General features: G+C 38.6%; 1 protein-coding gene across 1 annotated transcript; it reads right to left on the bottom strand.

The window, feature by feature from the left end:
* Positions 1–829: 829 nt before the first annotated feature.
* LOC104217182 (uncharacterized) lies at positions 830–1,717 on the bottom strand. Its single transcript, XM_009767355.2, has one exon. It carries the CDS (start codon positions 1,715–1,717, stop codon positions 830–832), a length of 888 nt encoding a protein of 295 aa, XP_009765657.2.
* Positions 1,718–14,046: the final 12,329 nt, after the last annotated feature.

The raw sequence follows: 14,046 nt of genomic DNA, 5'->3' as shown, positions 1-14,046 counted from the left end.
TATTTTGCCCCTTGAATCGTCTCCGAATTTTGCACTTCCTCCATCGATCTTTGTAACTTCCTTGAACAGGTTTTTGTCACCTATCATATGACTGGAACACGCACTATCTAGGTACCATTTTCCTTTGCGGCTTACTTTGTGGTGTTCCTGCAAGTCAAGATGATCACTTTCTTTTTGGTACCCAAGCTTGCCTGGGTCCTGGTGAGTTAGTGTTGCTCGGTTCAGAATTTTTTGGTTTCCAAACCCATCCTGACACATTTGATTTACGAAAGCAAAAACTGGAATATTTATGCCCACTTTTATTACAGTAATGACATTTAGCTCCAGACCTGTTTTCATAAGTGCTAGAAATAGTCGACTTAGATTTAGCTGGTTTTTTCCCAGTTGACTTGTAAGTCATCTGGTCCGACCGACTGGTCAACTTAGTTCTGATTGGTTCCTTTCCAGTTGACTTGTAAGTCGTCTGGTTTGACCTAACAGAACTACGACTGGTGGATTTGCGCAAGCTGTTAAGCTGCATTTGTAACTCCTCAAACTCTTCTTGAAGTACTTCTTTTTCGATTTCACATACTTCATGTTTGAGTTTCCAGTCTTTAACCTCCCTAGTGAGTCTCTTAAGTTCATTCATCTTTCTTTGAGACTCTTTTAAGGTGGAATCAAGAATATCCTGCAATTCATTACATCTTTCGTAGTTATAAAATCTTACCTCACTAGTTTCACCCCGTGCCATGAAGCAGTTCTCATCATCTAAATCATCTTCATCTGTCCAGCATCCTGAGGTTTTGTTTATTTTATTTTCCAGAATTGTCATGAAACAAAGATTTGCTATTTATTCGTGGTCTGAGTCGTCCTCATCGCTCCAACTTCTGAAGGATTTGTTCTTGTTGAAGCCTCTAGAGATCTTCTTTTTCAGTTCTTGGCATTCAACTTGAATGTGCCCAAATTTTCCACATTCGTAGCATTTTCCATCATTCTTATCCTGTTCATTGTATTGCCTGGATCGTCTTGGTGGGAATCTTCCTTTCTTTGTGTTTCTGTATCTTCTCATCAGCCCATCCATATTTCTAGACATCATAGCAATCTCTTCTTGTAGAGTTTCAGGATCATCAATTTCATTTTCAGCCATTTCAGTAGAGGTTTTGAATGCAACTATTTTCTTTTTCTCCTCTTGATTTGTCTTTTTCAAATGCGTCCTTTCGAAAGCAATGAGTTCTCCTTGCAGTTCATCATAGGACAATTTGTTTAGGTGTTGAGATTCCAGTGCGACTACTATGGATTCTCCTTCCTTCATTGAGAAGAGTTCGTAGTCATGAACTAGCATGTTGATGTGAGTTTCCTTTACTTTGCTGGTTCCCTCATAGGTGACTTCAAGTTTATCCCACATCTCTTTGGCTGTATCACAGCTCGATATTTTCTCGTATTCTTCACCACTTATAGCATTGTGAAGCAGATTTCTTGCCTTGTTATTCACTTGTACCGCTTCCAGTTGCTCCTTTGAGTATGAATCTATATCATCAGGATCAACAAGTGGTGGAGTGCTAGCAAGTAGTGGATAGTTTCCCATTTTAATGACTCTCCAGACTTTGACATCGCATGCTTTAGCAAAGATTTCCATTCGTACTTTCCAGTGAGAGAAATGTTGTCCATTGAAGTATGGTGGTTTAACTTGTGAAGTTCCTTCCTGAAAGGGAGCTCCTATGATAATTTGATTTTCCATTATCTTTTCTCACAAGCTGTTAAGCAAAAGGTAAAATGTGAGCCTTGCTCTGATACCTATTGAAAGTACAGGGTGGGGGGGGGGTTGAATTGTGAATACTTAAAATTAATTGCTTATAAGTTGACTTATAACTTGAGTAGTCGACTAAATATGATAATTTAGCAGATATGGTAACAGAAGGTAAAATGCAGAAAATAATTACAGGAATTAAAAACACCGGGATTTTTATACTGGTGAACAGATTCAATGTGAATCCTAATCCAGTCCCCTTGGGTTGCAAGGGAGTTCTCTTTAGTAAATGAGTTTCCTCTAAGTACAAATGTGGTGTATATCGCTCAGTTTCTCTAGTACTCGTTTTTGATACAATGCCTCACCAGTTGTGTGCTCTCTTTCTATCCCTGACTTGTTACACAACAGATCTTAGTGAACTACAATACTTGTTTGCAGTAGAATGAAGAGAATGATTTGGTTTGATCAAAGTATGACTAAGCTAGGGCTTACAAGGGTGTATAAATACTTTGATGGATGGTAGAGGCTTGACAACCCAAGAGATTTGATCCTTGGAAAGAATTGATTCTTTCAAAGAATAAGGAATGAGCCGTTGCTTCTCTTGATTGCTTTCCTTCAGCATAGGATTGCTTCACTTGATTTCTCCTTGATTGTTGGATCTTCCAAATGTGGTCGCTTCCCAGATCTACTCATATCCTTTAGTTTTCCGTGATTCTGCCTATGATTCGTGCCTTTGTCCAAGGCTTATTTGATTTTTTCCAGCTCAGCTAATCATTGTTATCGCTGATTGATTCGTTGATTAGATTGCGCCCAGATTTACGAGACCAATCCAGATTTGCTAATCATATGCTGATTGATTTCTTTCCTTGTACATCATGAACTATTCCAGTAATCTTCTTTACTTCTTGAACTTGATTTCCTGCACATGTATATTATTTGCATCATTAAAACATGATCTAACAGATTCTAAGTATCGGAGAATGCTTTTAGCGCAGCAATATTTTAACTCGAAGATCATAGACATTCATTAGTAGAGGGCAACCTAGAGATTTCCGTATTATTCAGAGACTGGATTAATGCAGAAAGAAGAAATCTTGGTTTTGAAAAATTAACCACTAGGGAGGAAGAAAAATATAATGAGATACTTAGCACTGGGATCGATGACAACATGAAGCTCACAGAATATCAATCAACATTGCCAATTCCAGAACAATGCCCGAGACAAATTTTAGATAAGTTACAACGAAGCTATATAGGAGCTTACAAATATTAGTATGATAATTTGTAGTTGGCTACCAAGAGGCCTAGTTCAAACAGAATCCTTCCTAGAAGGTGGTTGCGTAGATTGGGTGCTCTTCAAAAGAATTATATTTGTATGTGAGATTTTAAAGTTCTATTAATAAAATAAAAGGTTCTAAGCATTGAATTTTTTTAAGAATTATCTTACACTCTTATTTAGTTACTTAATGGCTTGAAATTGTATTAAATAAATTATAATTCTATTATAATTACTAGAATATTTCATTACAAGTCTTTTGTTTTAATATTTTATAATTCTTTACTTAGTTTCCTAATTTTCGTTTTAACATTTAAGTTTATTAAATAAGTTAAAAAAACTAGTCGTTGCAAACTTTAAAAACTTAGTCATTGTCAAAAACTAGCCATTTGCCAAACTTAATGCTTAAATAATTTTTTTTTAAAAGCAGCCCACTAAAGGCCCGCCATCCCGTCCCGTTCTGTCCCGTCCCTTCCCGTTTGTTAGCGGGACGGTATGGGACAACCATTTCGTCCCGTTTATCCTGTCCCGTTTTGTCTTGTCCCACCACTGTCCCGGCTAATTTTGTCCCGTCCCGTTGGACAGTCATAGATGGGACCGACCTGCTCGAAATAAAGGAACTTTGGCATGAGAACTCAATATATACGAGTGTTATTTTATAAAGTAATTAATTGGATTTCAAACCATTCACTTGCTTTAACTACGACATATATGGACAACATTCACATAGTAAAAGAATCGTTTGGTTAGGAACAAAGGTATCCTGGAATTAGAATTCCACGCATAGATAATAATAAGAATTTATTATAAAATTTATACAGATTTTAGATAATTTCAATAACTATACGAAGTATAAACACAATTTTAAGTTTTATGCCGGAATTAGTATTCTAATCCCAATAACTAAACGATATTTGAATTTGTCCATTCTCCATCTTGGATTTAGGAGGTAAGACTTTTATGTCCCTTCCGTGTACATAAATTTTGCTAATTATAAATTAACCCACATGGAATCCGATTTGGAATCTAAGTGGTTTAGAAAGAAGGGGAAAAATAATCAATCCAAAATATCTCATTTATTAAAAATCTTGGTTGCTCCTTGACTTATCGTCCAAATCCATTTGCTTATTCTTTTGGGTAACCCACTTGCGTGTAATATTCCTTCAGTATTCTGTATAATTACGTTGGAGACATTCTTTTTTTTTTTTTTTTTTTTCATTTGACAAAGATGTTTCTAATGAATCATTAAAATAAAGAACAATTGTAGCCTGTTGGGTAAAATTATCGAAAGGATTGGAGACTGAAAATGTTGAAGTTTCAAATAGCGTAATGATAGGGACCTTATTTTATGGCAGACAACTACAACATTTATGGTACTACTACAACTTTTAACATAGCAGTAACTTAGAGCTGTACAAACCAAATTGAAAAATCGCATCAAACCAAATTGATTAAAAAATCCGATTAGGTTTGGTTTGATTTGGTTTAGTATTGCGTAAAAATATCCGAACCAAATCGACATATAAATATATAATTTTTATATATAAGACTTTTTATAAAAATTTCTAAAAAAATATATAAAAATATTTGCAATTCTCTTATGGGATGTAATATTTAGTCAAATATGAATTACTCTATTTTTATAAAATTTAAAAATGGATTGTATGATTACTTTCTTATCAGGTGTTAGTGAAATGCGTCAATCTCTTTGTTCTTCTATATTCATATGTCAAGATCTATTAAATTCTTATATCTTTTTCGAATTTGAAGTGATATTTCTATAATTTAAAATTAAACAAAAAATATCATTATATCGGTATCATATTAATTTTTATGTTTAATTATTAAATTCAGTTAACCTTCAAAGTGTACATCAACGAAAATTATTGTCATGCCACTAAAAAAATAACTATCATATATTACTAAAAAGATCGATCTCTCATAAGAATATATTAATTGATCATATGTTTGTCTTTTTTTAATTTTCACTAAATATATATTTACTTATAAAAAATTTAACAAAGTAAGATTGAAATAATATTCATGTAACAAAAAATCCGAAAAATCCGACAAAACCGAACCAATCCAAATCAATATAGTTGGTTTGGTTTGGTTTGGTTTGGTTTTGATAAAAACCTACAAACCAAATCAATCCGGTCCATGTACACCTAGTAACAACGTTTTGCGTAAAGTAATTGTGAGCACGTGATTTTTGTTTCGCGCGACAATCGCTCCAAAAGAAATAAAAAATAATAACAATTGGTCCCGCTGTACAATTTTTGGATTTTTACATGGCACTTTGTTAATTATTTATGATTTTTGCCCATTTTTATTTTTATTAAAACAAAATACAAAAAATGGTGTGTCATGCATAATTTGAACCGTAATCCGGTTGTTAAATAGAAAATCATAAATAGGCATCTTTGTCTGTGATTTGTTTTTGTTTGATTTTACCTGTTTTGAAATATTTTAATGTGTGTGCAAATAATTGTATTAAGTGTTTATTTAATTTTAATTTGATTTTACTTAGGTTTGTTTTTAAAATAAAGAAGAAAAGAAAATAATAAAAAAAATCTTTTTTCCGGACTTGGGCCAATTTTAAATAAATTGGCCCAAACAAACTAAGCCCAAAACCCAGGCCTGCCCGGTCCGTGACCAGCCTACTCCGAGAACATACAAACGACGTCGTTTTAATCCAGGCTGATCTAAGCCGTTGATCTCTGAAAGATCAACGGCCAAGATCTCTCACCCCGAACCCACTAACAGACCCGACCCGTCTCACCCGGACCGACCCCAACCCTTTACCCTTGAAACGACGCCGTTCCCTGTTAGTCGAAGGATCCTGGCCCTTCATCACATCTCATCCAACGGCCAGGATCCACCTACCCACTAACTATATAAGCTCATAACCTTACCCTGCCCCCCTATCCGAACCCCAGCCTTCATCGTCTTCACAAGAACCCCAAACCCTAGAGCCGCCTCTGTACCCCTTCACCATGAAAGCCGGTGGCATGAACGCCGATGACCTTCACCTTAACACCCTAAAACCACCTTGACACCCTGAACATGGATCTGTAGTCCGTTTAGTTCGAATCATCCTCTAGGTCCTCGAATCTTCATTTGAAGATTCGAGCAAAACTCGATCTACACCGATCTGCCTTAGATTCATACCAGACAACCCCCGGACCCCCCTCATGACCAAACCATGCTTGGTTTGGTCCGAATCTAACCCTGGAAGCCCAAGTTCCAAATCTACCTTCCACAAAACCTAAAAAAACCCCAAGCCTGGTCCGTACCTGTTAAGCCAAGAGGTTAGGGTCTAATGGACCTTAATCGAAGTGTTTCTCATCTGAGAAACACTTCGATTAAAGTCCGTTCAGCCTTAAGAAAGGTCTGTTCGAATCCAAGTTAAGATTTCTTGATTTTTCGGGTTTTAAGGTGAGTTTGCTTTCTTTTCTTTATTTGTTTTTGTCCATGTGATTGTTCTAAAAGCTGTTCATGTTTGGTGAAATCTGTGTTTTGAGTTTTATTAACTGTGTCCTGTCCACCTTGCCCGAACCTTTGTGTTTGATTGTTTCTTTCTTCTACTTGTTACTGATAATGTGTATATGTGTATGTGCTGTGCGAATAATTGAGCTTCAAATTTGAACTAATTAACTGATTCCTCGAGTACAATTCTGCTTAGTCAGTACAATTCAAATCATGTGCTTGATACTTTTAAATGTCTGATTTTGGCTACGATTGTACCTGTTATGATTAATATAGTCGAGTCGACATATGTCGTCAATTAGTTTTAACTATCTGAACAATAACAAATTGACCTGCTGCAGTTAAACATTGCCTGAATCAATTAAGAACTGAGTCTAGTGCTTATAATTGTTAATTTGAATCAGAAATGTAAAATCAATGTTTTGTTTAGTTACAGTTTTGAAATTGGAGGGCATGTGCACTTGTGCACAACATGTGCATTTGTGAACAGCCTGTGCCCTGCCTAAGGGCTTTTTGAATTAAATAGTTTGACAGCATATGCTGTCAGACTACATCCTGCTGCCCACATCCTGCTTTAGTTCAGAAATAATAAACATTACTAAAGGTAAGCCTGCCAAGGGAATATCATGGGGTTTTGTTTATACTTAATTAGCTAAGTGGAAACTGAAAAGGGGCAGCACATGGGAGGGTATTCTGATGGTCTAAACAGGCTGTTAAAGGGCTAAGTTTTAGGCTTATAAGAGGGAGGCACATTGAGAATACAAGGGGGAGAAGAGGCAGAGAGGGTTGAAAAAGGATAGAACTGATTTTAAAACACAGATAGAGAGAGAGGTTCAGGGATAGAAAACATACAGTCAACAATCAGAAACTGTTTCTTCCTATTGTTGTTTGGGTTTCATTTGTTCAACCTGTTCAATAAATTCTGATTCTTTGAAGTTCCAATTGAGTCTACCAGTCGAGTGTTTTCATTGGTTTACTACTGGTTTTGGTCTGCCTGGAGTTCTGATTCTACTCCACTGTGTGCTGCTGTCATTTGGCTACTTTCTCTATCAGCTATAGTTGCATTCTTGCACTCGAGCCTGTTCTGCTGTGTTGCTTTGTTTGCTGCTGTTACTTTGTTCCTGCTGCTGCTGATTTTCTCTATCTTCTTCCTCTTCTTCTGTTGTATTCAACATCCAGGTACACATTTCATACTGATGTAACCATGAAAGGCATGAATTGAAAGATCTGAAGAATTTTAATCATCTGTTGCCTTACTTACAGCTTTGCGAATATTGTTAAAGTTGTATAAATTCTTTTATTTGTAGCCCAATAGAAAACACATTAGTAAGTTTGTACTTAATTGAAAATATTCTGGTCTAAAATTGCGATATGGCTTGTTGGCAGTACACGTGATGTAGTCATATAATTTATGGAACGTGCTATCATTTGGTAGAATTGTTAATTCAAACTCTTCTTCCAGTTATGTTTTGAGTATGTAGGGTGAATGGTTGCTTGAAAAAATCCTGCCGAATACAACACAATCTTAAGTTTAGGAGCTTCAGTTTCGGTAGGCAATTTTAGGTTGAGTTCTGAATATCATTAGTAGTTACCACCTAATGAGTAACTTTTCTAATTCTGTTAAAATAAATTCAAAGTTTAACTCAAGGAGTATTTGGGGCTAAGTGTAGTGTTTCATCAATCTCGTGTATAATTCTTCTACTCAATTAAAAGCACGTTCCATAAGGTATAACGCTTCTTCACTTCGTAAATGATTAGTTAGATAATTAATAAGAATCCGGTTTAGGCCAAAGCATATACTTCAATTAGCATACACTTTCTTTGCTTCTATTTCTGGAAATAAACATAATAGAAATGTAGTCACTTTAGGATATCCTCTTCTAAAATAATGAGACGAGCCTCGTTAAATAAAAAATGCAAATTGCGGGGCCCTCAATGATTAACCATAATAAATATCTAGAATTCAGGATAGGCTGTTTAGCGAATTTCATGGCCTTCTCCAAAAAATAATAATGCGTTAAACTCTTTAGGCGCGGCTTAATTAAATTACATTCTTAAATTCGGGTGCGCATTTATGTGACCCAAATTCAAATCTCAACGGAGTCGAAATGTGTTAACAACTACGGGTGCATTGATTGTGACGTGGTTCGAGATGCATTTTCACGACGTTGCAATTCTATAAAAATAAATGATAATAATAAAAGCGGTTTAAACTTAATAAAAGCACATAAGTCACAACATGTATTTAAATCAGATATTTAGCCATTATAACAATTTAAGCGACCGTGCTAGAACCACGGGATTCGAGGGTGCCTAACACCTTCCCTCGGGTCAACAGAATTCCTTACTTAGAATTTCTGGTTCGCAGACTTCATTTGGAAAAGTCGAAAATTTCCTCGATTTGGGATCCAAGATAAACCGGTGACTTGGGACGCCAAAAGCCAAACCTTTCCCAAGTGGCGACTCTGAATTAAATAATCTCATTTCGAATATTGTCACTTAAATTGGAAAAACTCCCCTCGCGCGTTTAACCCTTCGGGGCGGGCACGCAAAAAGGAGGTGTGACAGCTCTGGCGACTCTGCTGGGGATGTAACCCAGAACCACTGGTTCAGGGTTCAAGAATTCGAGCTTAGAATAATTGTTATATTTGGCTTTATTATCTGATCTTTATTACATGTTTTTGCATAACGTGTTAAATGTTGTCTTTTACCGCTTTGATATTATCTGAACTGTATATAAACTGTGCCGAAACCCTTCTTTTCTTACCTCCGGGGAGAAGCTCGCTGGTCGAGACTCCCTATTCTGTTAGTGTCAATACCTGAAATAAGAAAGAGGTCGGACAAGTTACAAAGCCGGACGATCTCGCGGGTCCCCGGTACGTAGCCCCCTCCTCGACTCGAGTTGTCCGCTCGGGTACACAGTCTAGAACAAATACCCAGGGTATAAACCTAGTATAACGAAACTTCATGCCGGATCCCTAGTAGGAACGTTTATTTGCATCATGTTGCATTTGACTTAGGGGGCTCAACACAGGGGTTGGGTCCGTCTAGGACAGGCAACCTGAAATGAAAAGACCACCCTGCTGCATCCTATTTGTTTTGCGCATTTATTTGCTTCGGTTCCGTATGCTGACCGGTTTCTAAAAAAAAAAGGGAAAATAGCAGCGTAGGGAGATAATTACTTATTTTGGAAAAATAAAACCAATGTCCAAGTAGTGTCAAAACCTCGCCGGAATTTTTCTAAAAAAAAAGAGAATAAAAACAAAATTTGTCTTCTTAGTTTGAGTTATAAAAAAAAATAATATAATTTTTTTTTATCACTTCCCAAAATCAAAAAAAAAAACGGAAAATTCATAATTCAAATAAAAAATGTTGTTTTCTTTCGTAGTACCCCTTTTATAAAATCAGACTAATAGTCCAAATATTTTCTAAAAAAAATAAAAATTTCTTTAGTCTTTATCTCTTTTCAAAAAAAAATATATATTCTTGTTTTCTAGGTTTATTTGATTTTCTCTATTCACGATATGCCCGAACTACGCCGGTTTGATTCTCACCGGATGTGAGATACGTAGGCAACCCTCGTCGGGTTCAACCCCCATTTTTGCTAAAATAGCCAAAATCAATGAATAAAAAAAAATGTGTTTCAAACTTTCAAAAAGAGTCGTAAATAAATCAGGTGATGTTGTTTTGTCATAAATAGCCGAATGTTCCCGAAAGGGACGCCGGAAGGCTGACTTTGCATAAATAGCCACCTTTGGGTCTTGTTTAGTATTTTTGTCCAGTTGACCCACACGGCCTTAAAATCTTCGTCCTCAAAGTGTTTAAAGGCCGTGTTCAAAACTTGACCCCCTTTGTAAAATATTTTTGAGTCAAAATCATTTTTGTTGAAATCACCTTAATAAATGTGCAGGATGAGCACGATGCAAAATGAACATTTTTCAATAATGATCAAAATCCCTGTCAAGTTACGGCTATGGTGGAATGATCTAGGCGCTGAAGGACAAAATGAGGTCAAGAAATATCTGAAAGGTCTCGTGGGTTTGTTGGAAATCCAGCCTCGGGGAGATATCATAAGAGCTTTGGTTACCTACTGGGACCCGGCGCACAATGTTTTCCATTTCTCTGATTTTGAACTCACCCCCACTTTGGAAGAAATGGCCGGATACATCGGGAATGCTGAACTTCCTTTGAGGCAAAAATACTTGGTCGCCCCAAGAGTTGTCACGGTACACCGGTTCCTAGATTCATTGAAGATACCCAGAACAGTCCACAACCCGAATCTAGCGGCCGGATTTTGTACTCCATGCTTCATATATGATAGGTACGGTCATGAGGGGGATTCAATAATCCAATCAACAAACTGTGCAGCAAAGGTGTTCGTCAGAAGTGGGACAAACACAGACGGATAGCGTTCATGATGATGTTCCTAGGCCTTCTGGTATTTCCAAGGAAAGACGGAAACATTGATTTGAAGATATCCGGGGTCGTCAGCACTTTACTCACGCAAAGTGACAGTACTCTCGCACCTATGGTGGTATCTGACATCTTTCGAGCTCTTACAGTTTGTAAAGCTGGGGGAAATTTCTTCGAAGGTTGTAACTTGCTCCTACAGATATGGATGACCGAGCACCTCTGCCATCATTCCGAGATTTTGAGCCATGGTTCCCCGGAAAAGACTTGCATAGAAGAATCTTACACGAGAACCAAAGAGATCAGTTTGCCCAAAGGAGTCCTGGCATGGACCTCGTTCTTTCAAGCTCTTACTGCCAGCCAAATACAGTGGACGCTAGGATGGTTGCCTGTTGATGAGATCCTATATACGTCGGCAGCTAAAACTCATTTCTTACTGATGGGGCTTAAGAGCATTCAACCTTACGCACCCTGCCGAGTTTTGAGACAGTTCGGAAGATGCCAGACAGTACCTCATGAGGAAGATCTTAGCACTCAAGCAGTTGAGATAAGTCCTAACGGACAATTCCCAGAAGCAAAGATTCGCCAAATCTGGAGTGAGTGTCAATATTTGAAATCAGATACTTGCGTGCGGGATCGAGCCAAAGGAGAGACGGCGCCAGGTTACCTTGCATGGTATAGAAGGGAACTTGAGCATGAAAGGCCAGCTAAGAGACCCCACATCCGGAATTTCACCGAATCATCGCAAAGGCAGTGGGATTGGTTAGCAAAGGAAAGAGGCTATTGCGCCGAAATCAGCAGGTTAAAGCAACAAGTGGAAAGTTTGAAATATGAGCACAACGTGCAAGATGCTACCAATCTGGGAGAGCGGAACAGGTTAATTCAGGACAACGAAAGACTCAGAGCCCAGATCAAACAGATAAGGGTGGATGCGGATAAACAGCCAAGGCATCGATCAGACGAGCAGCTGATAAAAAGGCTAAAAGGTGAAATTAGGGAATGGCAAGATGGTTTGGAGAAATCTGAAAACGTCATAGCAGAGCTCAGGGCACAGTGGGATATAAGAGCAGATAAGCATCGCCGATACCTGAATCAATTGGAAGGCTACCACGAGAAAACTGTTGCTAAAATAAAGAGAGAGATGGCTACACTTGAGATCAAAGCAGCTAATCAAGCCAAGGGTTTCCAAATTGAGAGCAGATACTGGTACGACTTAATAGCCCAGATGAAGTTGGAAGTACGGCGACTGAAGCACCAGCATATACAGGATGCTCAAGTATTCAAGATATGTAGCGATCAGATAAAACGCCTACTCATAGAGAAGAAGCAAACCAGAGATAGGATCAAGGCCATTGCCCATGCCATCACCAGACGATGTCTACGATGTGAGAACATGTCCAGCGTTACCGTCCTCTCGGCAGTGATGGGTTATGTCAAGCAGACTATGCATGAGCTGGAGCAACTTGAGAGGGATCTCACGCCTAGGACCGCGGCGAGGCCGAACGATGCCCCGCGGACACCAATTTTCAAAACCATAATGCACTCATAAGTCAAGCCTGTATCTTAGCATCTTCTGCCTGTTTTTTCCCATCAGGGTGATTTTTAGTCTATTTTGAGTCTAGGTTTATTTTCAAAGTTTGCTCTTTCTTTTGCAAAATGTAGTTTGTAATAGACCATTTCAACAATAAAGAGGTTGTTTCTTTTACGCTCATTTGTGTTTTTCGAACTACGTAATGATCTGATTCACGTAGGCATCGTGATACGTAGGCAATCCTCATCGGATCCGGTCGCATTTCTTTTACTGCAAAATAATAAAAAATAATAATAAAAAAAGGGGAAAACAAATAAGAGGAAAAACGCCGGAATGACGCATGCTATCGTAGCCAAACATATAGTAATCCACTTAACTGTATAGGTGCATCATGCCCAACGTGAGATTGACTATCTGTTATTTGCTGCAAATTAACCGCGCATTTGTCGTTGAGTATCTTCCAGGGTTTTTGAAAAGATGGTTGGTTTGGTGAAAGTCTGGCCTCGCACTCATACTTCACGAGGTCAAGGAGAAGTGTTCAACTACCTGTTGTTAGGACCAGAAGCAGTACTCACACTTACTTCACCAGGTCAAAAGGAAGTGTGGAAATGTCTTCAGAAATTCCATTGCAAACGATCCCTGTTTCTGAGGAGAGCTCAATCTCAGCCGTCCTCACACCTGAATCCGCAACTGCGGAGGAAAATAGAATCCTACGGCTCCGCATGTTGGAAATGCTGGACGACTGGAATAATGGGAAAGAGCCGCCAAGTGTCGTCCCCGGATTCCCTGAATTATTCTCCAGGTCAAGTGGGACTTCTAATGTTCCCATAAATTATCCTGCTACCCCATTCGGGTACCCAGCCACCTCAGCCTTCTCTGCTGGATCGCCTTCTGAGCCTCATCCCCGAATGTCAGCCACTGATGCAAGCATGAACATCTTTATTGCATCGCCTTGCCCGATCATGGCACAGCCTACCACGTACAAGCCAAGCTTTGACTCATCCTCTTTTACATTCCAAGCACCATCGTTCTCAATGGAACCAACTAGGTTCGCTACCAGTACTAATCCTCTACCGCCTCAGTGCGAGCTTGCACCTGGGCAGGATCAGAACCCCAGAATTGCAGAACAAAATGAGATTGCCAAGAGAATGAGAAGCCTTGAACAAAGTTTGAAGAATATGCAAGGATTGAGCGGACAAAAGAGCGTCTCTTACGCCGACCTGTGCATGTTCCCTCACGTGCACCTGCCAACGGGTTTCAAGACCCCAAAGTTCGAGAAATACGATGGGCACGGTGACCCCATTGCACATCTTAAGAAATACTGCAACCAATTACGGGGAGCCGGCGGAAAAGAAGAACTGCTGATGGCGTATTTTGGGGAAAGTCTAGTAGGGATAGCTTCGGAATGGTATATGGATCAGGAAATGTCCCGATGGCATATATGGGATGATCTCGCCAGAGATTTTGTAAAACAATTCCAGTATAACATCGACATTGCGCCAGACCGAAACTCTCTGTCGAATTTGAAGAAGAAGCCTTCGGAAAGCTTTAGAGAGTATGCTATTAAGTGGCGTGAACAGGCGTCGAGAGTGAAGCCTCCCATGGATGAAGTGG

The sequence above is a fragment of the Nicotiana sylvestris genome, chromosome 7, assembly GCF_000393655.2.
Source record: "Nicotiana sylvestris chromosome 7, ASM39365v2, whole genome shotgun sequence".
Taxonomy (NCBI): domain Eukaryota; kingdom Viridiplantae; phylum Streptophyta; class Magnoliopsida; order Solanales; family Solanaceae; genus Nicotiana; species Nicotiana sylvestris.
The sequence above is the reverse complement of the archived record's forward strand: the minus strand, read 5'-3'. Positions and strand labels throughout refer to the sequence as shown.